At 53.8% G+C, this 26,451-nt stretch overlaps 1 protein-coding gene across 11 annotated transcripts in view; it reads left to right on the forward strand.

Annotated features, from left to right (window-relative positions):
• TOM1L2 (target of myb1 like 2 membrane trafficking protein) overlaps window positions 1–26,451 on the forward strand; it is a gene marked incomplete at both ends in the record, with an annotated part of 103,234 nt that overhangs the window by 66,881 nt on the left and 9,902 nt on the right. For 3 of the 11 annotated variants that reach the window (XM_080713353.1, XM_080713354.1, XM_080713357.1), the window contains 8 exons: window positions 3,539–3,673; window positions 5,696–5,854; window positions 6,456–6,572; window positions 12,803–12,936; window positions 15,777–15,825; window positions 16,355–16,478; window positions 19,053–19,170; window positions 21,628–21,703. In XM_080713353.1, the coding sequence (XP_080569479.1) occupies window positions 3,539–3,673; window positions 5,696–5,854; window positions 6,456–6,572; window positions 12,803–12,936; window positions 15,777–15,825; window positions 16,355–16,478; window positions 19,053–19,170; window positions 21,628–21,703 (912 nt within the window). Of the gene's footprint in view, window positions 1–3,538; window positions 3,674–5,695; window positions 5,855–6,455; window positions 6,573–12,802; window positions 12,937–15,776; window positions 15,826–16,354; window positions 16,479–19,052; window positions 19,171–21,627; window positions 21,704–23,825; window positions 23,913–26,451 lie in introns of all 11 variants that reach the window. The other 8 variants (XM_080713356.1, XM_080713358.1, XM_080713348.1 and 5 more) reach the window with 7 other exon arrangements.

The raw sequence follows: 26,451 nt of genomic DNA on the forward strand, positions 1-26,451 counted from the left end.
TTTCTTCCTTCCGTCCGTCCTTCCTTCCTTCCTTCCTTCCTTCCTTTCTTTCTTTCGCTATACTGGGTATGGAACCCAGGGGCATTCTACCTCCGAGCTATACCTCCAGCCCTATCTTATTCTTTTCTTTTGAAACAGGATCTTACTAAATTGCAGAGGGCCTCAGTAAGTAGCTGAGGCTGGCTGCAAACCTGCGACCCTCCTGTCTCAGCCTCCCAAGTACTGAGATCACACGTGGGCCACCACACCCAGCTCTGTTTATTTTTTATTTGATTTATTTTATTTTTTGGGTACTGGGGATGGGACCCAGGTCTTTCTGCCTCTGAGCTGCACTCCCAGCCTATTTTATTTTATCTTAATTTTTAATTGTTATTTTTTTGGTGGTACTAGGGTTCCTGGAAACCCTTCTACCTCCGGGTTATACTCCCAGACCTATTTTTATACTTTTTTATTTGGAAACAGGGTCTCTTAAGCCAGCGCGGCTGGCTTTGAACCAGCGCGATCATCCTGCCTCTGCCTCCCAAGCGCGGGGATGACAAGCGTGCGCCACCACGCCCGGCTTAATTTTTAAATTTTGAAGCAGGGTCTCAGTAAGTTGCTGAGGCTGGCCTGTGCAAACCTGCGATCCTCCCCTCTCAGCTTCTCAAACACAGGGATGACAGGCGTGCGGCACTGTGCCTGGCTAGGCATGTTTTTCCTCTGACCATCTCAAATTCAGCTGGGGTAGGAAGCAGGGAGAACTGTAATCCCTGGAGCTGTTGTACTGCCATGGAAACGGGCGTGAGGTGGTACCGGGAATGCCATGCTTCTGTACCTTGGCTTCCCCCAGGGCATGGGAAAGTGACCTTTGCCTGATGCATATTCTATTTTACATACTGATTCTATAGTGCCCGGGAGGGGACCCAGCACTCTTACGTGCTAGGCGAGTGTTAACCCCTGAGCCCCACCCCAGCCCCTAAGCTCTCAAGTGTAAACTCTGAACTCAAACACGGTTTGAAGCTGAAATCCCGGGACTCAGCCCAGGTTGCAGTGGGCAGAGGCAGCAGGGCTGCTGTGGGAGGACAGACTCTGAGGCCCTTGGAGGGCAGGCTGAGGCTGCACGCTGTCCAGCTGGGCCTTCCTCACAGCCTCTGTAGGCACTTGGGAGGCTGAGACAGGAGGACCGTAGGTTCGAGGCTGGCCTTAGCAACTCAGCGAGATACTCTTTCAGAAGAAAAAAGAAAAAGGGCTGAGGTTCTAGCTTGGAGGTAGAATTCTCCTGGGCTCAATCCCCAGTACCAGAAAAAATAATAATAATAAATTTAAAAAGAGCTAAAGACGGTGAGCGGGGTGGCGCGCACTTGTCATCCCAGTACTTGGGAGGCTGAGACAGGAGGATCGCAGGTTCGCGGCCAGCCTCAGCTACTTAGTGAGGCCTTCTGCAACCTAGTGAGACTCTGTTTCAAAATAAAGAATTAAAAATAAGGCTGGAGGTGTAGCTTAGAGGTAGAATGCCCCTGGGTTCCATCTCTAGTACTGAAAAAAAAAAAAAAAAACGAGGGGGGCTTACGGGGATAGTCAGAAATTAGAGTGCCTCTGAGTTCAACCCCCACTACCAAATAAATAAATAAAAACCCAACATGGTGGTGCGCGCTTTTAATCCCAGCATTCGGGAGGCTGAGACCGGAGGATCAAGGTTCGCGGACAGCCTCGGCTACTTAGTGAGGCCCTGGGCAACTCAGTGAGACCCGGTTTCAAAAGAAAGAATAAAGAATAGGGCTGGGGGTGGAGCTCGGAGGTCGACTCACAAGCTGGGATCACAGGCGTGCGCCACAGCTCTCGCGCTCTGGCACCATTGACGATTCTGTACCTGTCGGGGCATCTAACCGCCTCCCGTCTCCAGCAATACGCTCCAGCCAATCCTGAGAGGGCCGCGGAAGCTCCATCTCTACCCAGCAGACCCACGCAACGTGAGAAGGGCAGGTTCCAGACGTCTTCTGATTACCCTGGCAGCTCGGCTGGCCCGCTGTCAACAGCAGTCAGCTTTCTTACAGCCTCGTGTAATTAGCATATGCCAGAATCTAAAGCTGCCCGGCATCCAGACAGCCTGTCTAAGCCAGCACTTTCTTCTGTAGCCCATTTATTTATTTATTTTTCCCTTAATGTTTTATTTTTATTTATTTTTATTTATTTAATTTTTTGCGGGTCATTCGACCTCCTGCCCTATCTTTTATTCTTTATTTTTTGCAGTACTGGGGACAGAACCCAGGGGCTTTCTACCTCCAGGCTATACTCCCAGACCTATTTTATACTTTATTTGGAAACAGGGTCTCACTAAGTTGCTGAGAGCCTCACTAGGTAGCTGAGGCTGGCTTCGAACCTGTGCGATCCTCCTGTCTCAGCCTCCCAAGTGCGGGGATTACAAGCGTGCCCCACCACGCCCGGCGTATTTACTTATTTCTTTATTTTTAGGTATCGAGGGTGGAACCCAGGGGCTCTTCTACCTCCAGGCTATACTCCCAGACCTATTTTATACTTTCTTTGGAAACGGGGTCTCACTAAGTTGCCGAGAGCCTCACTCAGTAGCTGAGGCTGGCTTTGAACCTGTGCGATCCTCCTGTCTCAGCCTCCCAAGCACGGGGATGACAAGCGTGCGCCACCACGCCCGGCTGGCCTCGGCAGGTTTTGAAACAGTGAGACCCTGTTTCCAAAAAAAAAAAAAAAAAAAAAAAAGGCTGAGGTGTAGCTCAGAGGTAGAACACCCCTGGGTTCAGTTCCCAGTATAAAAAAACAAACAAACAAACAAAAAAACCCAAACCCACAGCCGGGCTCAGCCATTCCACTTCAGTAGTCTCTGATCGACTAAGGAAAATTAGAGTTAGCTGTGACTTCTGGTCACATAGCAATTTCTCCTTTGTTTCTGCTCCATTTGAGATTTCTGTGCGCGGGCGCCTGCCGGGGGCATCCAGGCGGCCCTCCATCCCTCCAGCCAACACCCCCCCCCCCAAGAGATCTCCTTGTCCGGAAGTGCCTCGGGTGTGCCAGGCCGCCCGGTGCCTCTGTGATATCTCCCCCGGGAAACACCTGCTGCGGTGACTTTGCGTTCCCCCCACACTCAGAATCCCCATTGAAAACCAGGATTTCGTGTGGTGGCAGCGATCGCGGCAGGATTAGAACAAAACTGGTTGTGCCTGTGTGTTTTGTACCTGAGCGTCTGAGAGCTCTGGCCTCAGAGTCCTCGGCTGACTGACTGTCTGTCTGTCTGTCTGTCTGTCTTCCTTCCTTTTTCTTTCTTTGTGTGTATGTGGCACTGGGTTCTGGTGCTGCGGTCTGAACCCAGGGGCATTCTACTTCTGAGCTACACCCCAACCCGATTTTAGTTTTCAGTTTGAAACAGGATCTCGCTAGGTTCAGGAGTCTCTTTGCTGAGGCTGGCCTCTAACCTGCGATCCCCCTGTCTCAGCCTCCTGAGTACCAGAAGTCCAAGCGTGGGTCACCGCGCTCAGCTCTCAGTTGCCGGTCCGGCACCCTGATGACAGTCTCTCCTCTCTCCGCGCAGGCCTGGGCCGACGCCTTTCGCAGCAGCCCTGACCTCACCGGCGTCGTACACATATACGAGGAGCTGAAGAGGAAAGGGGTGGAATTCCCCATGGCCGACTTGGACGCTCTGTCTCCCATCCACACACCGCAGCGGGTAAGCGTCCAGCTGGCACCTTCTAGAAAGACCCACTGCTGAGCCAGGCGAGCCACCAGCCTTCTGCCGCTGCCCGGGGAATAATCAGCTGGTCACGGGGCTTCCTTAAAGCAAGGGGCGTTTCTCTCTAGTAACAAGCAGGCCTGGTTCAGCTGCTTGACCAAAGACGAGTGACAGTGGTGTGTCCCGGCCGCACAGCTGCGGGGCTCCGGCCCTGGACCCCGCGGCCGGGTGCCTCGGAGCAGGCCAGGGCAGAGGCACTCGGGCAAAGAACAGATTTCTTTTCTTTCTTTTTTTTTTTTTAACTATGCAAGTCAAATGGATTTTTTTTTTTTAATTTATGGTATGGGAATTGAACCCAGGGCTGCTTCTCTTCTGAGCTACGTACCCAGCCTTTATTTTCTTTTCTTGAGACAGGGTCTTGCTAAGTTGCTCAGGCTGGCCTAAAACTCACGATCCTCCTGTCTCAGCCTCCCAAGTACTGGGATGACAAGCGCGCACCTAATTTATTTTATTTACTTTTTGGTACTGGAGATTGAACCTAGGGGTATTATAGCACCGAACTACGCCCCCAGTTCTTTCTTCTTTCCTCTTTCTCTTTCTTTTTATCTTTCTTTCTTTTTTGTGGTACTGGGGATTGAAGCCAGGGGCATTCTACAAGCTATGCCCCCATCCCCCCTTTTTTTTTTGCGGTACTGGGGATGGAATCCAGGGGCATTCTACCTCCGAGCTCCACCCCAGCCCTATTTTTTATTTATTTATTTTTGGTGGTACTGGGGTTCCTGGAAACCCTTCTACCTCCGGGCTACACTCCCAGACCTATTTTATATATATTTTTGGAAACAGGGTCTCCTAAGCCAGCAAGGATGGCTTCAAACCCGCGCGATCCTTCTGTCTCTGCCTCCCAAGCGCGGGGATGACAAGCGCACGCCACCACGCCCAGTTATTCTTTATTTTGAAACAGAGTCTCACTGAGTTGCAAAGGGCCTCACTAAGTAGCTAAGGCTGACCACAAACCATGATCCTCCAATCTCAGCCTCCAGAATGCTGGGATTACAAGCATGCACCACCACGCCCAGCTTAATCCCAGTATTTGAGAGAATCCCAGGTTGGAAACCAGCCTCAGCAACATAGTGAAACCTCAGCCACTTACCGAGATCCCATTTCAAAATTGAAAATAAAAAGGGCTGGGGGTGTAACTCAGAGAGGTAGAATGCCCCTGGTTTCAATCTCTAATTCAAAAAAAAAAAAAAAGAATTAAAAGTACAAGTAAGAGCCGGGCTCAGTGGCCATGCTTGTAATCCCAGTACTTGGGAAGCTGAAATGGGAGGATCACGGGTTCGTGGCCAGCCTTAGCTACTTAGTGAGGCTCACCGCAACTTAGTGAGACCCTGTTTCAAAATAAAGAATAACCGGGCGTGGTGGCGCACGCTTGTAATCCCAGCATTCAGGAGGCTGAGACAGGAGGATCCAGGTTCACGGCCAACCTCAACTACCTAGTGAGGCCCTCTGCAACCCAGTGAGACCTGGTTTCAAAATAAAGAATAAATATGCCGGGCGTGGTGGCGCACGCTTGTAATCCCCGCGCTTGGGAGGATGAGACAGGAGGATCACACAGGTTTGAAGCCAACCTCAACTACTTAGTGAGGCTCTCAGCAACTTAGTGAGACCCTGTTTCAAAATAAAGAATAAAAAAGAGGGCGGGAGGTGTAGCTCAGAAGTAGAAAGCCCCTGGGTTCCATTCCCAGTCCTGCAAAAAAAAAAAAAAAAATGTGAACATCGCCCACATGCTGCCCGGGCAGCCTCCACGGCTGGTGTGAGTTGCTCGTGTTCCCTGCCACACACCCCTCGTGAGGTCAGTGGGGGGCTCCCCTGGCGGGTGGCCCCCTTGCCCAGGTGGCCAGGCCTGCTTGGCCCCGCGGGGTTCCCGAGCTCTGACAGCACAGCCCAGGCTTGGGGCGGGGCTGGCCTGGCCACCCGGGCACCCCAAGTGAACCCAAGACTTTGCTGTCGCCATGCCAGAGTGTCCCGGAAGTAGACCCCGCCTCGACCATGCCCAGGTCGCAGTCGCAGCAGAGGACCAGCTCCGGCTCCTACGCTTCGCCGCCTCCTGCTTCCTACCCGGCTCCGCAGGCCCCGGCCCTGAGCATGACGGGCCCCATCACCGCCAACTCGGAACAGGTATCGGCGAGCTTCAGGGCCACAGGGAAGCCGGACAGGTGCCCTCCGCCTTCCAGCATACGCAAGCCCCAGGCCAGGCGCTGTGCGGGGTACAGGGGACGCCGAGACAGGCGCTGGGGATGTAGCCTGGTAGTAGAGAACTTGTCTCGCATGCATGAGGCCCTGGGTTCAATCCCCGGTACTACCGAGAAGAAAAGATCCAAGTGTCAGGTGTCCCAGGTGTGGTGGCGCACGCCTGTCATCCCAGTGTGTGGGAGGCCGAGATGGGAGGATCGCAGGTTAGAGCCCAGCCTCAGCATCTTAGCAAGGCTCTTAGCAACTTAGCCAGACCCTGTTTCCAAATAAAAAGTCAAATAGGAGCTGGGCACGGTGGCAGAAACAGAGTCCTGCGAGGCCAAGCCCTCTGCAAGGTCCCATGGCGGAAGAGCAGGGGTTCCCCCGCTGGGCCGCGCACCGACAGGCTGTGGGTGACCCCGGGATGGCCGCGCTCCCCATCAGTCCTTGACTTCTGCTGAGCTGCCGAGCTGCGGGCCCCCCCCGGCGGAGGGAGAGAGGAGGCCGGTCCCGCAGTGGCCGCAGCTCCCTGGGTTCCTTCCCACAGATCGCCAGGCTGCGGAGCGAGCTGGACGTTGTCCGGGGAAACGCAAAAGTCATGTCTGAGATGCTGACGGAGATGGTGCCCGGCCAGGAGGATTCGTCCGACCTGGAGCTGCTGCAGGTAAGGACAGCCTGGTCCCGAGGCAGTGCTGGGACCCGCCTGGACACAGCCAGGGGCCAGGGGCCGCCGGGGGTGGGATGGAGCCGCAGCTTCCCAGGGACTGGCAGAGGGCGACAGTGCCCCCCTCCAGTATTTGACTTTATTGAGTATTCCCGATTATAACGAGCCAAGCATGGCTGGGCCTGGTGACAGAAGCCTGTCATTCCCAGCGCTTGAGAGGCTGACAGGAGGCGCAGGTCCAAGCTCAGCCTCAGCAACTTAGCGAGACCCTGTTTCAAAAGAAAATAATAGAGCCCAGCATGGTGGCGCGCGCTGGCCAGCCCAGCACTCGGGAGGCTGAGACCAGAGGATCGCGGTTCGCGGACAGCCTCAGCTACTTAGTGAGGCCCTCTGCAACTCAGTGAGACCCGGTTTCAAAATAAGGAATATAGGTGCTGGGCGTGGTGGCGCACGCCTGTAATCCCCGCGCTTGGGAGGCAGAGACAGGAGAATCGTGCAGGTTCAAAGCCAGCCTCAGCTACTTAGTGAGACCCTGTTTCCAAATGAAAATGTATAAATAGGTCTGGGAGTGTAGCCCGGAGGTAGAAGGGCTTCCAGGAACCCCAGTACCACCACCACCAAAAAAAATAATAATAATAAGGAATATAGGCTGGACGTGGTGGCGCACGCTTGTAATCCCCGCGCTTGGGAGGTGGAGACAGGAGGACCGCACAAGTTCGAAACCAGCCTCGCTGGCTTAAGAGACCCTGTTTCCAAATAAAATATAAAAAACAGGGCTAGGAGTGTAGCCCAGAGGTAGAAGGGCTTCCAGGAACCCCAGTACCACACACAAAAAAAATAAAATAATAAAAATAGGGCTGGGGGTGTAGCTAGGAGGTAGAATGTCCCTGGGTTCAAACCCTGGTACCGCAAAAAAAAAAAAAAAAAAAAAAAAAAAAGAAAAACAGAAAGAAAAAAGAAAAAAGATGTGGGGTCTCGAACTAGGGAAGGAGAGAAGACATTCTCCCTCCAAGCTACACCCCCAGCCCTATTTTTATTCCATATTTTGAAACAGGGTCTCATTGAGTTGCCAAGGGCCTCACTAAGTGGCTGATACTGTCCTTGAACTGCGATCCTCCTGTCTCAGCCTCCTGAATGCTGGGATTACAAGCTTGTGCCACCACACCTGCCTTTCTTTTTTATTTTTTACTTTGAAGCAGAATCTCGCTAGGTTGCTATGGCTGCCCTCAAACCTGCAGCCCTCCTGTCTCAGCCTCCCAACGGCTGAGGTTACAGGGGTGCACCTCCACGCCCGGCATCGACTGTTTATGAAGCTAAGCAGAGTACCCCTGGATCAGCCAGTGTGGAGCCCCAGAGGCCCCTCTCCCGTCCTCAGACCTCGGACCTGATGCCCGGCTCGCAGCCCTGCAGCACGGGCTCTGTGCACCGCACTCTGCGGGGCCCTGTGTCATCAGCCTCCACCAGCAGCTGCAGGAAGGGCTCGGGCAGGCCTTACCCAGATGCACAGGAAACTGCAGGCAGTTCAGAAGCAGAGAGAGTCAGCCGGGCATAGTGGCACAAGCCTTTCACCCCAGGTCTCCATCCATCCCAGACAGGAGGATCACAGGATCGAGGCCAGCCTCAGCACCTTAGCAAGAACCTGTTTCAAAACAAAAGAATAAAATAGGGGGCTGGGGGCTTAGCTCAGAAGCAGAATGCCTCTGGGTTCAACCTTCAGTACCAAAAAGAAAGAATGAAAGAAAGAAAAAAAATATCCAGGCCAGCCGCTGGGCGTGGTGTCAGACACATGCATGCTCGTAATCCCAGCATTCCCGAGGCTGAGACAGGAGAATCGCGGTTCCCGGACAGCCTCAGCTATGTAGCAAGGCCCTTCGCAACTCAGTGAGACCCGGTTTCAAAAACAAAAAGACTAAGCCTGGCATGGTGGCGCATGCTTGTAATCCCAGTGCTTGGGGAGGCTGAGACAGGAGGATCGCGCAGGTTCAAAGCCAGCCTCAGCTACTGAATGAGGCTCTCAGCAACTCAATGAGACCCTCTTTCCAAATAAAATATAAAATAGGTCTGGGAGTGTAGCCGAGAGGCAGAAAGACCCTGGGTTCCATTCCTGGTACCACAAAATAAACAAATTAAATAAATAAATAAATAAATAAATAAATAAAATTAAAAGATTAAAAAATAGGGCCGGGGTTGTAGCTCGGAGGTACAATGCCCCTGGGTTCCATCCCAGGGACCACAAAAAAAAAAAAAAAAAAAAAGCCCAGCGGCCAGGAGAGCCTCCTGAGGCGGCTTTGTGCTGCGTCAGCCTTCAAATTCCTGCTGACAGTGGCCTTTGCTCTGGTCAGAAGGCAGTGAGCTGAACAAAGCCAAGATGCTTCCAGACAGCCCGTGCAGGCCCAGACAGCAGGAATGCTCCGTGTATGTGGGGGAGGGGCCCACAGGGGCTTTTTTTTTTGGGGGGGGGTGTTGTTTCATGTTGTTTTTAAAACAAGCCCATCAGCCAAGAAAAACAGAACCTAATCTCCTGGCGTCAGCTCACAGATTTCAAAAATAGGTTGCCTCCCACTGGCGCTCTCCATCCCTGAGCCCCCCAGCCCTGTCCATCAGACAGGAAAAGGCGGGTTCTGGAGGCCCGTGGGAGGCTGGCCTTTAAGCGGGGAGGCGGGGGTGGGCAGCTGCTGTGAGCAGCCCCAGCTCTCCTGGCCCTCCCTCCTCTTCCTCCCAGCCGGGGGCTCCCACGGGTCAGCACAGAACAGCGTGGGGAGTGCCACGGCCGGCTTGGAAAGCGCTGGGAGCAGAATCTGTCCCCAGGATTCTCGGTGCGGCTGGAGGACAGCCAGAGCGCCGGGGCGGCAGCAGCCGGGAGCTGGGAGTGGCAGCCAGGGCTGCGGACATCACCCGGCGGTCACCGCCCTCGGGGACCCGCAGCGGAGGCTGCTCCTGACCCCAGTGGAATTTGCTGGCTGGAGGGTGGAGAGGACAGGTCACGGGAGGGGCAGCCACGGATGCTTGCTGGGCGGGCGACGTCCCAGTGGCCTTCTGCGCGTGGCAGATGCTCAGGTGCCCCCTCCACGGGCCGAAGAGCGGCCGGCGAGGACGCGATCAGGGGGCTGGGATCTGAGGCCACGCAGAGGCCGCCAGCACCCAGGCCTGTCGGCTGAGCTGCGGCCCCAGCCAAAGGGAGGCAGGACATGGCGTATACATAGCTGCACCTGTCGGCCAGGCGCTGGGCCTCTGCTCCCTGATGGGGAGGGAGGGACCTTTTTACTTGAAAAATTTTTGTGTGTGTGTTTGTGGTACTAGGTAGGGATGGAACCCAGGGGCATTCTACCTCTGAGCTACAACTCCAGCCCTAGTTCGTGTGGGGGAGTGGAACCCAGGGCTATTTCTCCAAGCTACCTCCCTGCCCTATTTTTTATTCTTTATTTTGAAACAGGGTCTCACTGAGTTGCAGAGGGCCTCACTAAGTAGTCGCTGAGGCTGGCCATGAACCGCAATCCTCCTCTCTCAGCCTCCCAAATGCTGGGATTACAAGCATGTACCACCACACTCGGATTTTTTATTTTTATTTTTTATTTTTTTGGTGGTACTGGGGGTGGAACCCAGGGGCTTTTCTACCTCCGGGCTATACTCCCAGACCTATTTTATATTTTATTCGGAAACAGGGTCTCACTGAGTTGCTGAGAGCCTCACTAAGTAGCTGAGGCTGGCTTCGAACCCATGCAATCCTCCCATCTCAGCCTCCCAAGCGCAGGGATTACAAGCGTGCGCCACCACGCCTGGCTTTTATTTTTATTTTGAAACAAGGTCTCGCTTGGTTGATGAGAGTCTCAGTGCTTGCTCAGGCCGTCCTCGAACCTGCGATCCTCCTGTCTCAGCCTCCTAGGTCCTGGGATGACAGCCGCGCGCCACCATGTATCGCTGTATTTCTGAAACACTCCCTGCAGACTGGCTTGGCTCTCCTCCTAACCCAGGGATGGGGAGCTCAGGCCTGGCCGGTCCTGGGTGTCCACTGTTGGGGTGGGGGCAGGGCCGGCCATCACTTGGAGACGCCGTTGGAGGAGCTCGGAGGACAGTCTGGGGTGACAGCTGTAGTCGAGGCATGTCTAGAGTGCTGTGCGGGTCTCAGGGAGGGATGGCTGGAAGTGTCCCAAGAAGACATCCTGGTGGCCCAGAAATGGCTAAATGCAGCCAGGCGGTGCAGCCAGCACTGTGAACTGGCAACGATAGAGTGCAGGTGGGGGTCTGTTTCCTTGACTTGAGGTTTGATATTTTGCATGAGGAAATACTAGGGTGGGGAAACACCGTGAGGTCTTGAAGGACAAGTAGGAGTTTGTTTGATGGGAAAGAAGTTAAGGTAAGAGACATTGCAGGGAGAGGACCGTCTTCTCAGTGCCGGAGGCCACCCCTTGTCAGTCAAAGCTCGAGGTTTGTTTGGGGGCGGCCTCGGGGTTCTAGATGTCCAAGCTTCTGGAAGACTCTGGAACTGCCCCCTCCCTCCACATGGCCCACCCGCCCCGATCTCACAGCTGGTCCCTTGTCATCGGCCTCCATTCAGATGAGAAAGAAGCCGGGCGCGGTGGCTCACGCTTGTCATCCCAGCATCCGGGAGACTGAGACCGGAGGATCGCGGTTCGCGGACAGCCTCGGCTACTTAGTGAGGCCCTCGGCAACTCAATGAGGCCCTGTTTCAAAATAAAGAATAAAAAATAGGGCGGGGGGTGTAGCTCGGAGGTCAAACACCTCTGGGTTCCATCCCCAGACCCGCAAAAAAAAAAAAAAAAAAAGAAAAAAGATAGGGCTGGGGGTGGAGCAGGGTAGTAGAATGCCCCTGGGTTCCATTCCAAATGCCTTGGCTAGATGTTTGAAATGTTGCAATAAATGAATAATAAAAGAGAAATGACTGGCTCCCCCACCTCCACCCGCCAGTGCAGCCAGAGCCCCCTGCTTGGTCACAGGCACCCGGCTTTTGGCCTGTGTGGTCTTTGCTGCAAGGGCCCTACTTCAGGTATGATTTTGCCTGGGGTGGGAATCTTAGGAGAACCAAGAGAAAGAGTCTGTTCAGAGAAAATTCTGGACGATCCAGACACCAGGCTTCCTTTCCCAGTGACCAAGAGTCAGTGACCGCGCCATCCTGGCCGTGCAGGGGAGCCGGGCTGAATGGTAGTCGCCATAGACAGGGCCCAGCACAGTGACCATACCAGGGCCAAGGAGTCCCCAGAGAAGCTCTGTGTCCAGGTGAAGCGCCCGGAGGCCCAAGCCCAGGTCCAAATAAGCACAGCTCTGCTCGGGTAACTACAGGCTGACCCACCTGGCCAGGGCCTCTTCCTTGGCTGCCCCCACTTTGGGGGAAAAAGCAACCTGTGGGGGCCCCCCCTGCTCCTCCTGAAGGATCAGGCCCAGGACACACAGTCCCTGCGGTGGTGAAGTCCAAAATGGTGTCGGAAGTGGAGCGCACCGTGCACGCTCCCATCCTGGTACTGGAGAGGCTGAGACAGGAGGATCGCGGTTCGCGGACAGCCTCAGCTACTTAGTGAGGCCCTCTGCAACTCAGTGAGACCTGGTTTCAAAATAATGAATAAAAAATAGGACAGGGGGTGTAGCTTGGAGGTTGAATGTCCCTGGGTTCCATCCCCAGACCCGCAAAAATAAATGAATAAATAAATAAATAAATAGATAGATAAAAGACTAAATATAGGGCTAGGGATGTAGCTCGGAGGTAAAATGCCCCTGGGTTCCATCCCTAGTACTGCAAAAAATAAACAATAAAAAATAAATAAATAAACCAAAAGGTTGTCCTGGAACCCGCGACCCTCCTGTCTCCAATTCCCGAGTCCTGGGATGAAGGGCCCGCCCGGTGATGAGAGAGCTTCTTTTCTTTCTTTTCTTTTTGGTGGTACTGGGGTTCCTGGAAGCCCTTCTATCCCCGGGACACACTCCCACGGGCTACACTCCCAGGCCTATTTTTTAACTTTTTTATGTGGAAACAGGGTCTCTTAAGCCAGCGCGATCCTCCTGTCTCCGCCTCCCAAGCACGGGGATTGCAAGTGTTCGCCACCACGCCCGCCCGGCAGGAGAGAGCTTCTAATTAGCATCCTGCTCACATCTGGTTTCCTGAACAAGCACGTGCTCCTCCTGCCACTCTTAAGAATGGGTGCACCTCTTTTCAAAGGCAGCAGGCGGTGACAAACAGCGTTGCCGGCAGGCTCTGCAGAGGCGCTTGTGTTCCCTAGGAGCTGAACAGGACCTGCCGGGCCATGCAGCACCGCATCGTGGAGCTCATCTCCCGCGTGTCCAACGAGGAGGTCACCGAGGAGCTGCTGCACGTCAACGACGACCTCAACAACGTCTTCCTCCGCTACGAGAGGTGGGCGCCGGCGGCCTGGGGGGGCTGTCGCCTGGCGCGGTGCTGCAAGCCTGTCATCCCCAGCCTTGCGAGGCAGAAACACAAGGATCCCAGTTCTGAGGGCAGCCTCCGCAACTCAGCCAGGCCCTGTTTGCAAATAAAAAATAAAATAGGCGGGGCGTGGTGGCGCACACTTGTCATCCCAGCATTCGGGAGGCTGAGATGGGAGGATCAGCTACCTAGTGAGGCCCTCTGCAACTCCGTGAGACCCCATTTCAAAATAAAGAACAAAGTCAGGTGTGGTGGCGCACGCTTGTAATCCCAGCGCTTGGGAGGCTGAGACAGGAGGATCGCACAGGTTCGAAGCCAGCCTCAGCTACTTAGTGAGGCTCTCAGCAACTTAGACCCTGTTTCCAAATAAAGTATAAAATAGGGCTGGGAGTATAGCCCAGAGGTAAAAAAAAAAATAGCCCCTGGGTTCCACACCCTGTACCACACACAAAAAAAGAAAGAAAGAATAAAAAATAAAATATAGGTTAGGGGGTATAGCTCGGAGGTCAAATGCCCCTGGGTTCCATCCCCAGACCCACAAAGAAAGAAAGAAAGAAAGAAAGAAAGAAAGAAAGAAAGAAAGAAAGAAAGAAAGAAAGAAAGAAAGGGAGGGAAAGGAAAGAAAGAAGGGGGAGTGGTGAGTTGGCTCGGGCCACCCTCCCCCCTCATGCCATTTTGGCATGGGGCTGTAACTATTTTCTGTATTTCTACTTTCTGTATTTCTATCTTTTTAATAAACTTCTTTAAGTCTTAAAAAGAAAGAAAAAGAAAGAAAGAAAGAAAGAAAGAAAGAAAGAAAGAAAGAGAAAGAAGAAAAATAGGGCAGGGGTGGAGCTCGGAGCTCAGAGGTCAAATGCCCCTAGGTTCCATCCCCAGACCCACACACACACAAAATAAATAAAGAAATAAACAGGTCTGGGGGTGGAGCTTAGGGGGTAGAAGGTCCCTGGGTTCAATCCCCAGTAAAAGAAAGAAAGAAAGAAGAAATAAAAAGTAGGGAAGGAAAAGAAAAGAATCGTTGCTGTAACAGAGATTTCTTTCATAAACAAAAGGCGGAGAGAGAGATTAGTGTTGGAAAATTCGAGTCAGAGATGCTAATTTGTCCCCTGGATGACAGGAATCGCTGCCCGTTCTGGGAGCGGCAGCGGGAAGGGGCTGCAGGCGGCGCTGCCCTCGGCAAGCCCCCGGAGGCTCGACCTGCGTCTCCCGCCGCTCCAGGGAGCCCACGGGCTGGGCCCAGGCCCCCAGCTCCTACAGCCCCTTCTTTGATGGTCCTTTGAATTTGAAAAGGATTAAAGAGTGAAAAACCTCTACTTAGAAGAAAGATTTCCTCTTTTCCATCTTTCAAAAAAAAAAAAAAAAAAGAAAAAGCTCTTTCCCTTTGTAAATGTCAGTGTGTCTAGGTGTCGCATAGAAGCGCGCAAGGTGTAATCACCGGATGCTGCGGCGGCTGCTGCCTAGGGAAACACACACGTTCTTCTTGTTGTTATTGTATTTTATTTTATTTTATTTTTTACGGTACTGGGCATTGAACCCAGGGGTGTTCTACCACTGTGCTACATCCCCAGCCCTTTTTCTTTTTTATTTTGAAACAGGGTCTCGTTAAGTTGCTGAGGCTGGCCGTAAACCTGCAGTCCTCCTGTCTCAGCGTCTCAAATACTGGGATGACAAGCGCGCGCCACCGCGCCCAGCTAAACACACGTTCATTTTAGTTGTTTCTGCAGCCAAATTACTTTTGGGCTTAAATGAAAAAACTGGCAAAATTTTTCCCTTTTTCAAAACTGCCCCCAGGACAAAGTCCAAACTGTCTTATGTGGACTAGTTTTTTGTCTTTGTTTTTTTGCAGGTCTGGGGATGGAACCCAGGGGCATTAGACCTCCGAGCTACACCCCCCAGCCCTATTTTTTTTTTTTCCTTTATTTTGAAACAGGGTCTCACTGAGTTGCAGAGGGCCTCACTAAGTAGCTGAGGCTGACTGCGAACCTCGATCCTCCTGTCTCAGCCTCCCGAATGCTGGGATTACAAGTGTGCGCCACCACGCCCGGCTTTGTGGACTAATTTTTAAGCAGGAGGTACCATGTCAAGTAGCCCTCCCATCTCTGTACCCGAGTGGATGTGTACCATGGATGTGTGCTGTGGGCTGTCCTGAATGGCCCAGTGTCTGGGACCAGAAAGGATGTCAACCAGACCAATCTTCTCTCATTTCAGAGGAGGCCCAAAGCTGGGCCTGGTGGCGTATACCTGTAATCCCAGTACTTGGGAGTAGAGACAGGAGGGAGGATCACAGGTTCTAGGCCAGCTTCAGCAATTTAGCAAAACCCTCAGCAAACTAGTTAGACCCTGTTTCAAAAACAAAACTAATATTAATAATAATAATAATAATAATAATAATAATAATAATAAGCCGGGCATGGTGGCGCACGCTTGTAATCCCAGCATTTGGGAGGCAGAGACAGGAAGATCATGGTTCACAGACAGCCTCCGCTACTTAGTGAGGCCCTCTGCAACTCAGTGAGACCCGGTTTCAAATTAAAGAATAAAAAATAGGGCTAGGGGTATCACTTGGAGGTAGAATGCCCCTGGGTTCCATCCCCAAACCTGCAAAAAGAATAAAAAATAAGGCAGGGGGTGTAGCTCAGAGGTTGAACGCCCCTGGGTTCAATTCCCAGCACCACATAAAAACAAAATGGTTCTAGCCCAGCCCCGGCCAGAGCCTTGGCCTCTGCTGGGGACCGGGCCTCCACCCAGGACCCTGCGCAGGGGCCACGCGCAGCCGCCTCGCTCCTAACGTCTGTCCTCTGCTCTGTTAGGTTTCAGCGATACAGGTCGGGCCGATCAGCTCAGAACACCAGCAACGGAGTAAGTGTGCCCCGAAGCCCCTCGCCTGAGGCCAGCACCCCACACGGCAGACCCGCCCCGCTTCGCCCCTGCTTCTAGTCCTTCTAACCCTTGTTAAAAACCCAGTAGCCAAGTAGCCAGGCAGAGCGGTGCACAGCTGTCATCCGGTACCTGGGAGGCTGAGGCCGGAGGACCGCAGGTTCGCGGACAGCCTTGGCAACTTAGGCCCCCTGCCGCTTAGCGAGACACTGGTTTGAAATAAAAAGCAGAATAGGGGTGGGGGTTGAGCTCAGCGGTAAAATCCCCCTGGGTTCCATCCCCAATACAAAATAGAGGCACCGGGTAGGAAGGCGCCAGGAAGCCGCGTCCCGCGTCCAGGCCAGCCATGTCCTGGGGCTCAGCTGCCTCCTGTGCAGGGGACAGGGAGGAGGCCCGGGTGGGGGTCCCTGAACCCTGGGAGACGGCGAGGGGCAGCGCTGGCCCCTTCCTCCAGGGACCCCACAGCACCACCCAGGGGACGCACCTCACCGCCAACCTCGTCTCCCACCAGGTTCTGAACCAAGTAACGGAAGACAACTTGATAGACCTGGGCCCCGGCTCTCCCGCGGTGGTGAGCCCCATGGCAGGGAGCACCGCGCCGCCCTCCTCCCTCTCCTCCCAGCTCGCAGGCCTGGGTGAGTGGCGCGCAGCCGCAAAGGGGCTCCTTAGCCGGGCCAGGGGGCGTATGCTTGCAATCCTCGGGAGGCAGAGACAGGAGCATCGCAGGTTCAAAGCCAGTGTGAGGCAACTTAGAAGACCCTCGGGAGCCTAGTGAGACCCTGTTTCAAAATTAAAAGTGAAACAGGAGCCGGGCGTGGTGGCGCACGCTTGTAATCCCCGCGCTTGGGAGGCAGAGACAGGAGGATCGTCCAGGTTCGAAGCCAGCCGCACGCGCTGGCTTAGGAGACCCTGTTTCCAAATAAAAATGTAAAAATAGGTCTGGGAGTGTAGCCCGGAGGTAGAAGGGCTTCCAGGAACCCCAGTACCACCAAAAAATAAATAAATAAATAAATAAATAAAAAATAAAAAAAATTAAAAGTGAAACAGGAGCCGGGCGTGGTGGCGCACGCTTGTAATCCCAGTGCTTGGGAGGCTGAGACAGGAGGGTGGTGGGTTCGAGGTCAGTCTCAGCTACTTGGTGAGACCCTCCACAACTTAGTGAGGCCCTGTTTCAAACTAAAGAATTAAAAATAGGGCTGCTGGGGGTGGAGCTCAGAGGTAGAATGCCCGTGGGTTCCATCCTCAGTTCCACAAAAAAGGAAAGGAAAGAAAAGGAAAGGAAAAAGGGGCGAGGCCCCTCACAATTCAGTGAGACCCTGTTTCAAAAAATATAAAGACAGCTGGGCGTGGTGGCGCACGCTTATAATCTCCGCACTTGGGAGGCAGAGACAGGAGGATCGCGCAGGTTCGAAGCCAGCCGCGCTTATAAGTCCAGTACTTGGGAGTCCGAGAGAGGAGGATCTCGTGGTTGAGGCCAGCCTCGGTAACTTAGCCAGACCCTCAGCAACTTAGCCAGACCCTATTTCAAAATAGAAAATAAAAAGGGGCAGAGTTGTGTGTAGCAGTACCAAAAGTATATATAATAACTAAGAATAAAATTATAATATTTACATAATTAGTAAGCACGACCTTCAAAATCCTTTCCTTTGCCTTGTTTTTCTGTCTCTGTTTCTCTACCTTCATATTATCTCAGTGGAATTAAGCATGTATTTAATAGCCTGTCTCCTGCCACAGATGTAGCATCTCAGAATTTCCCGTGCCTATAGCCACGATTTTCCTATTGGAACAGATTTTTCTGCCTTCAGTCCCTCTAGCTATGGCCACCAGATTTAATATTCAAAAATCAAAATGGAAGCCGGGCGCGGCGGCGTACGCTTACAATCCCAGCCTTCGGGAGGCCGAGACAGGAGGATCGCGGTTCGCGGACAGCCTCAGCTACTCAGTGAGGCCCTCTGCAGCTCAATAAGACCCTGTTTCAAAACTAAAAAATAGGGCTGGGGGTAGAGCTTGGACGTAGAATGCCCTGGGTTTCATCCCCAGTACTGGAAAAAAAAAAAATCAAAATGGAGCCAGGCGTGGTGGCGCACACTTATAATCCTAGTACTTGGGAGGCTGAGACTGGAGGATCATAGGTTTGCGGCCAGCCTCAGCTACTTAGGAAGGCCCTCTACAACTTACTAAGACCCTGTTTCAAAATAAATAATAACAAATAGGGCTGGGGCTGGGAGTGCAGCTCAGAGGTAGAATACCCCTGGGTTCTATTCCCCAGTACTGCAAAAAAAAAAAAAAAAAAAATCTGGTGTTAGCCGATCATGGTGGTGCACAGCTGTAATCATTGAGATGCTGAACCAGGAGGATCACAGGTCCAGGGCAGCCTCAGCAATTTATCAATTTATCAAGGCCCCCGATAACTTAGCTAGGTGGATGAAGGGGAGACCCTGTTTCAAAACAATAATTTGGGCTGGAGATGTAGCTCAGAGATAGAACGCCCCCGAGTTCAATTCCTAGTACCATAAAAAATAACTATTTTAAAAGCAAAGGAAAAGAAAGGCTGGCACTTACACTGGGCACGGTGGCACACATCTGTATTCCCAGTACTTTGGAGGCTGAGACAGGAGGATCGCAGGTTGAAGACCAGCCTCGGCAACCTAGTGAGATCTTGTTTCAAAATAAAAAGAGCTGAGCCTGGCGTGGTGGCGCACGCTTGTCATCCCAGCATGCGGGAGGCCGAGACCGGAGGACCGCGGTTCGCAGCCAGCCTCAGCTACTTAGTGAGGCCCTCTGCAACTCAGTGAGACCCTGTTTCCAAATAAAGAATAAAAAATAGGGCTGGGGGTGGAGCTTGGAGGTAGAATGCCCCTGGGTTCCATCCTCAGTACCGCAAAATAAATAAATAAATACAATAGAATTAAAAAAGCTGGAAGTGTAGGTTGGAGGTAGAATACCCCCTGGGCTCAATCCCCAGTACAGAAAAAAAAAAAAAGCCTGGCCTCTGCCATCCACCCTTAGCATTTGCGTCTCCGCCACCTCCAACCCGCTCTTTGGGCCACGTGAGGTCTGGCTGTGCGCTCAGTGGGCGCCTTAGAAGACCCCCCAAGAGGCGGGGTCCCCCTGACTCCCGCGACCCCGCCCTTGGCCGGATCCCCAACCTGACCCGCCTCGGTGTCCCTGCCGCGCCCTCATTTCTCTTGCCTGTCTTCTTGCCGTAGACTTGGGGACAGAGAGCGTCAGCGGCACGCTGAGTTCTCTCCAGCAGTGCGATCCTCGCGACGGCTTCGACATGTTTGCCCAGACCAGAGGGAACTCCCTGGCCGAGCAGCGCAAGACGTACGTATGCGGCCCCGCCGCGGGCCCCAGGGTCCCGGGGTGAGGGCAGCTTCCCACTCAGGGCCCCCGGCCGCCAGGAGCTTGAAAATACACCCCTGGGAGCCTGTCATCCCCGGACTCGGGAGGCTGAGACAGGAGGGTTGCAGGTTCGCGGACAGCCTCAGCTACTTAGGCCCTCCGCAACTCAGTGAGACCCTGTTTCAAAAGAAAGAATAAAAAAAATAGGGCTGCGGGTGTAGTTCGAAGGTTGAATGCCCCTGGGTTCCATCCCTAGTAGAGCATAAATACATACATACAGACAGACAGACAGACAGACAGACAAATAGACCTGGGGGTGTAGCTTGGAGGTAGAATGCTCCTGGGTTCCATCCCCAGTATAACAAGAAGAGAAAGAAAGAAAGAAAGAAAGAAAGAAAGAAAGAAAGAAAGGAAGGAAGGAAGGAAGGAAGGAAGGAAGGAAGGAAGGAAGAAAACAGGGCTGGGGTATAGCTTGGAGGTAGAATCCCTAGGTTCCATCCCCAGTAACACACACACACACACACACACACACACACACACACACACACACACACACACACAGCCCTATGGGCTTGGCAAACCTCAGGGCATAGAATGAATGCCAGTCCCCCATCCTGGGGTTGGGGGTGGCCACAGCGGCGTATCTGCGTCAGTCATGAGGAACTACTATTCTTTTTTATTCTACCCACGACAGGGCTGCAGATGCTGCCACCAGCCCTCAGCTTCACAGGAGGCTTGGGCATGGTACAGCTGGGCAAAGCCCCAAACTGGTTCCCGGCAGGGAGATTATTTTAATTATTGTTATCGCTGTCGCTGTTGTTATTAGCATCGGCGTTAGGGATTGAACTCAGGGGCATTCTCTCTCCCAGCTGCACTCCCAGCCCTTTTCGTTTGGAAACAGGGGCTCACTGAGTTGCTGAGGCTGGCCTCCAACCTTCAATCCTCCTGTCTCAGGCTTCCCAGTGCTGGATGACAGCCATTATTCCCAGCTCTGGCAAGGAGATTTTAAAAAGCAGTCAGGGCACAGGTTTTCTCTGTGTTGGCTCCGGCAACACTTGTCAGGTAGTATTGGGGGAGCTGTTTCCAAAATAGACAACCCCCTGCATCTCGGGGAGGCAAACGTGCTTTGAGTTTTCCATCCAGCCTAAAGGCTAGCCGCTGCATATAAAATAAGAATATGACTTTGACCAGGTATCATGATGTACACCTGTAATTCCAATACTTAGGAGGCTGAGATAGGAGGATCGCAGGTTCAAGGTCAGCCTCAGCAACTTAGCGAGACCCTCACCACTTGGCAAGACTCTGTCTCAAAATAAAAAATAAAAAGGGCTGGGGATGTAGCTCAGTGGTAGAACTCCTCGAGTTTTGATCCCTAGGATCACACACACACACACACACACACACACACACACACACACACACACACGAATTAAGGCCTTGATCTATCTCCACTCTCTGAGTAGTTTTGGGGTGTGTGTGTGTTACTCGGGTTTGAATCCAGGGGTATTCAGCTATACACCTAGCCCTATTTTACTACACCCTCAGCCCTATTTTTTATTCTTTATTTGGAAACAGGGTCTCACTGAGTTGCAAAGGGCCTCACTAAGTAGCTGAGGCTGTCCTCGAACTATGATCCTCCTGTCTCAGCCTCCCAAATGCTGGGATTACAAGCATGCGCCACCACGCTCAGCTCTATTTTATTTTTTAATTTTGAAACAGGTTCTCCCTAAGTTACAGAGGGCCCCGCTCAGTTGCCAAGGCTGGCTTCGAACCTGAGATCCTCCTGTCTCAGCCTCCCAAGTACTGGAATTACAAGCGTGCGCCGCCACGCCCTGCTTCAGGGCACATCCTGCCGCTGAGTTCCAGAGCCTCCAGTGTTCTATACTCAAAGGAGAGATACAGAGCCAGGCGCAGTGGCAGCACCCATAATCCCAATACTTGGGAGGCTGAGACAGGAGGATTGCATGTTCAGGGACAGCCTCCGCAACTTAGTGAGACCCTCCCAAACTTAGCAAGACCCTGTTTCAAAATACAAAATAAGCCGGGTGTGGTGGCGCACAGCTTGTAATCCCAGACTTGGGAGGCTGAGACAGGAGGATCGTGCAGGTTCGAAGCCAGCCTCAGCTGCTTTGTGAGGCTGTCAGCAACTTAGTGAAACCCTATTTCCAAATAATAATATAAAACAGGTCTAGGTGTAGCTGGGCGTGGCGGCGCACGCTTGTCATCCCAGCATTCAGGAGGCTGAGACAGGAGGACCGCGGTTCGTGGCCAGCCTCGGCTGCTTAGGCCCTTCGCAGCTCACTGAGACCCTATTTCAAAATAAAGAATAAAAAATAGGGCTGGGGATGTAGCCCAAGGCCCAGATCACCCCAGGAAGGAGCCCCAGGGCGGAAGGTGATTGGGGTGCCGGGACTCACTCTCCTGCTGTTTCGTCCCCAGGGTCACCTACGAGGGTCCCCAGGCTGCCGGGGGACTCGCTTCGGCTCTAGACGGTCGCAGGCAAAGCTCAGAAGCGGTGAGTCCTCTGGCGGGAAAGCTGGGCCAGTGTGATAAAGTAGCCAGATAATTCAGTCAACGCCGGCTTCTGTAGACGTCAGGGATGTGCTGGGCGGGGACCCCTGGGTACCACCGGGAGGTGACACTTTGTCATCCTCAAGAGGAAACAAGCCCCAAGAGAGGTGGGGGCCGAGCCAGAGACCCCCCAGAGAGCCAGCGGCACGGGGCCGCTCATGGGCATGTCCCCTGCGGCTCCCCACTCCACCCCCCACCCCGCTCTTGGGACGCAGGTGTCCCCTGGCCACACAGTGCTCTCCTTGCCTGTGACTTCTCTGCCGGCCAAGCAGTCCCCCCCCATCCCCCGGGGAAAACAAGCTGAGGGCCAGGGGGGCTTGGGGAGCTGGAGCAGCAGCGGGGTGGCTGGGAGGGGCCTGAGGAGCTCCGGGCTTGGAAGGCGCTGAGCCACCCAGGCGAGCGCCTATCTATTCACGGGGCGGCGGGGGCGGGCCGGGGGCGCTTCTTGAACAGCTGTGTTCAACAGCTGGAATTTCTGGCAAGGCTTTCCAGCTGGGCCAGAAGCCGGCAGTGCCCGCCCAGCCGCCCACTGGGCAGGGAGGTTTGCAAAGGGCTCTCTGCTTCTCAAGTGCCAGTTCTTAGCCTCTTTGCAGCCCCGGTGCAGGCACATCTGGGGCCTGGCACCCAGGGGTGGGAACCCCCCCCCCCAAGGGCCTCCTCCTCCTGCCAATGCAGTCTGAAGGCCCTTGAGCCTCCGCACTTGCCACCAGTAGGCGCTGAAGAGCCAGCCAGCTGCCCGGGGCCCTCCCCACCTCCTGTCCACATAGGGAGGGGGCACCGGAACCTCAAGTCAGGGTCACCCACAGCCCAGAGTCATCACAGTGGCAATGCGTCTTCCATTTCTTGCTCCCATGACCAAGGGAGGGCACCGAGAGCCAGGAGGGGGCTTCCAGAGCCTGCCTGCAGAGGGCGCCCGGGCCCACCCTGCTGGGTGGGAGCGGCCTGGACCCTGGCCCTGGCTGTTGGCTCTGGGCTCTGGGCTCTTTGCTCTGGGCTCCAGTTGGGCCCTTTCCGGTCCATGCCAGCGTGTCCCGCCACACCCTGCACGTATCAGCACCTGGGCCTGGATCCAAGTCCAGATGGGTGACCTCTCACCCTTCACCCACTGGGTGTGTGGCCTGGACTGGCACCCTGTTTTCAGAGGTCTTGGGGACTCTGCAGTGTGGTGGCGGGCACAGTGCTCTTCCGTGCACCACTCACTGAAGGAGGCCAGCCTTGGCCTTGAAGGCTGAGCAAGGTGCTGGCTGCATGTCCACACATCACCACAGGCCACCCCTCCCATCCCAAGCCCTGCTGACCTGGAAAGGAAACCTGGGTCAAGGGAGAACCCCGGACAGTAAAGCAGGAGAAGCCGGGGGTGGTGACACACACCTGTTTCAAAATTCAAAATGAAAAGGGCTGGGATTGTAGCTCAGAACACACCCTGGGTTCAATCCTCAGCACTGATAAATAAAAAAAGCAAATAAATTGCCAGGCGTGGTGGCGCACGCTTGTAATCCCAGCAGTCGGGAGGCTGAGACCGGAGGATCGTGGTTCGCAAACAGCCTCAGCTACTTAGTGAGGCCCTCTGCAACTCAGTGAGACCCTGTTTCAAAATAAAGAATAAAAAAAGAATAGGGCAGGGGGTGTAGCTCAGAGGTCAAATGCCCCTGGGTTCTATCCTCAGACCCACAAAAAAAAAAAAAAAAATAGGGCTAAGGGTGTAGCTTGGAGGTAGAATGTCCTTGGGTTCCATCCCCAGGACCGCATTAAAAAAGAAAGAGAGAAAGGAAGGAAGGAAGGAAGGAAGGAAGGAAGGAAGGAAGGAAGGAAGGAAGGAAGGAGGCTATAGCGTTCCCAGGGGCTTCCCGGGAGGCGGTGGCCGGAGTGTGTGGTCCTGGGGGACTCGTAGCCACTAACCTTCACCTCACTTTTCCAGGCAGGTAAGGGGGACCCGCCCGGGGTGGGGGTTGGCGACACCAGGCCACATCTCCTTCCGGGACAAACAGTCCCCTGGCTTTCTTTCCCGCGCCCACATGTGCTGTGACTTCTCTGTCATGGTTCTTGCTGTGACGTCTCTTTCTGGGACTTTTCTGTCCTTGGCCCAGCAGAGAGGGAAAGGTGGGGACTGTGACCTGGAGCCCATAGACAGCTGGCTCAGGATGCAAGGAATGGTGAGGAGCCGCCCGCCCGCCCCGCGACGCCCGCGCCTTCCTCGGCCTTTGTGATCACTGGGACCAGGCCGGCTCTGCTGGTCCCTTCAGAGGGCGCACCAGATGCCCCTGACTGTCTTTGCAGAAACCTCAGGTCCCAGACTTCCAGCTACAGAAGCACCTTCTCTGGCACTCTGCTGAGGCCCGGGCCTCAGGCCTGAGGCCCCGTGACGTCAGCGAGAGCCAGAGGAGGGCCCCCCAGCCCCTTGACTGTCTCTGGAGCCCTTGGCAGTATTCGTTTTTCCAAGATGAGCACAAGTCACTGTGACCTTTGCTCGGAAACAGACAATATTAAAGGAGCCAACATCGCCGGGCGTGGTGGCACATCCCTGTCATCCCAGCATTCGGGAGGCTGAGACCGGAGGATCGCGGTTCGCGGACAGCCTCAGCTACTTAGTGAGGCCCTCTGCAGCTCAGTGAGACCCAGTTTCAAAGTAAATAATAAAAAATAGGGCTGGTGGTGTGACTCAGAGGTAGAATGCCCCTGGGTTTCATCTCCAGCACTGCAAAAAAAAAAAGAAAGAAATGAAGGAAGGAAGAAAGGGAGGAAGGAAGCTGGAGGTATAGCTTGGGGGTTGAATGGCCTTAGATTCAATCACTAGTACCACAAAAATAAATAAATAATAAATAAATAAATGAATGGAAAATAGGAAAGACAAGGAAATGGGCGCTGGGCTCTACAGGTAGGGGACACATGGCCACCAGCTCCTGGCCTGCAGGCAGCAGTGAGGGCTGACCGAGGGCCCTGCACACCACGCCCAGGCTGAGTGCACCCTGCCCCGAGGGAGGGGGGCTTGTCCCAGCCCCCCCCCCAGCCCAGGGCCATGGCCAGAGAGCCGACCAGCCCCTCGTCATCCTTCCTAGGAACCGGCTGAGCTCTGGCTGTACATTGCCAAGGCCTTAGAGCCGGCTTCCTGGAGCCCAGGTCTACTCCGCTCTCCAATTTGGGAAGGTCCGGCCCCTGTGCCCTTGTGCCTATCAATCCTGCAAAAAAGGATACTGCCCTCCCCAGTACCCCTGAGGTGGCCCTGGCAGCGGGTGGTGGCCCCAGCCTCCGCCACATGCGGGCCGCCGCCCCACCGCCCGGCCCGGAGTAGAGCTCCGGCCCGACTTCCCATAAACCAGCCCGACTAACAGCTAACCCGGTGTCTCCCCCGCCGCCTGCAGTGCTGTTTCTCTTTAAAACCATGTCTATTAACTGCTTTGCCTTATTTCACATAGTGTAGAAACCCCGAGCCTTTCCAGACCTCCCAAGTGCCAATTCTTTACATGGAAACTTTTTGTGCTGTTGTGTAAAACCAAGCTACTACTTAGCCCCTTTGCAACTCAGTGAGACCCTATTTCAAAATAAAGAATAAAAAAATAGGGCCGGGCGTGGTGGCGCATTTGGGAGGCTGAGACAGGAGAATCGCGGTTCGCGGATAGCCTCAGCTACTTAGCGAGGCCCTCTGCAACTCAGTGAGACCCTGTTTCAAAATAAGGAATAGAGCCAGGGCATGGTGGCGCACACTTGTAATCCCCGCGCTTGGGAGGCTGAGACAGGAGGATCACGCAGGATCGAAGCCAGCCTCAGCTGGTTTAAGAGACCCTGTTTCCAAATAAAATACAAAATAAGTCTGGGAGTGTAGCCCGGAGGTAGAAGGCCCCTGGGTTCCATCCCCAGCACCACCAAAAAATAAAAATTAAAAATAAATTAAAGCCGGGCGTGGAGGTGCACGCTTGTAATCCCAGCATTCGGAAGGCTGAAACCTGGAGGATCGCAGTTCGCGGACGGCCTCAGCTACTCAGTGAGGCCCTCTGCAACTCAGACCCAGTTTCAAAATAAAGAATAAAAACTAGGGCAGGGGGTGTAGCTCGGAGATCGAATGCCCCTGGGTTCCATCCCCAGACCCACACACACACACAAAAAAAATTGATTAATTAAAAATAAAAAGAAGGAATAAAAAAATAGGACTGGGACTGTAGCTTAGAGGTAGAATGCCCCTGCGTTCCATCCCCAGTACCACCAATAAATAAATAAATATAAAAAAGACGGGGGATAGAATGTGCCTAGGTTCAATCTGTGGTACCAATAATCACACAAATAAATAAATAGATAAATAAATAAATAAAAATAGCAGAAGTAGATTATTTAAGAGACTGCTGCTGCCTGTCCTGGGGTTGGAGTCAAGATCCCTTCCCAGGGCAGGTGATGCGTAACCCCAGGAACCGCAGACACAGCCCTTCCGAGGCCACAGAGAGTGCGGGCCTGGTCAGCTGGAGGCAGCGCCTCTCCCCTCCGCACAGCCCGGGAGCTGAGATTCAGGAGCCCCGGGAGAGCCTGCCCTCCGTTCCCATCTGAACCCCAAGCCCTAGACGGAGGTGCTGACGCACGCCTGCGATCTCAGTACCTGGGAGGCTGAGGCCTGAGCGTAGCAGGTTCAGTGCCAGCCTCAGCAATGTAGCAAGGCCCTCAGCAACTTCCTGAGACACACTTCTCATCCCAGTGCTTGGGATGCTG

This window comes from Muscardinus avellanarius (genome assembly GCF_963383645.1).
Source record: "Muscardinus avellanarius genome assembly, chromosome: 16".
NCBI lineage: Eukaryota > Metazoa > Chordata > Mammalia > Rodentia > Gliridae > Muscardinus > Muscardinus avellanarius.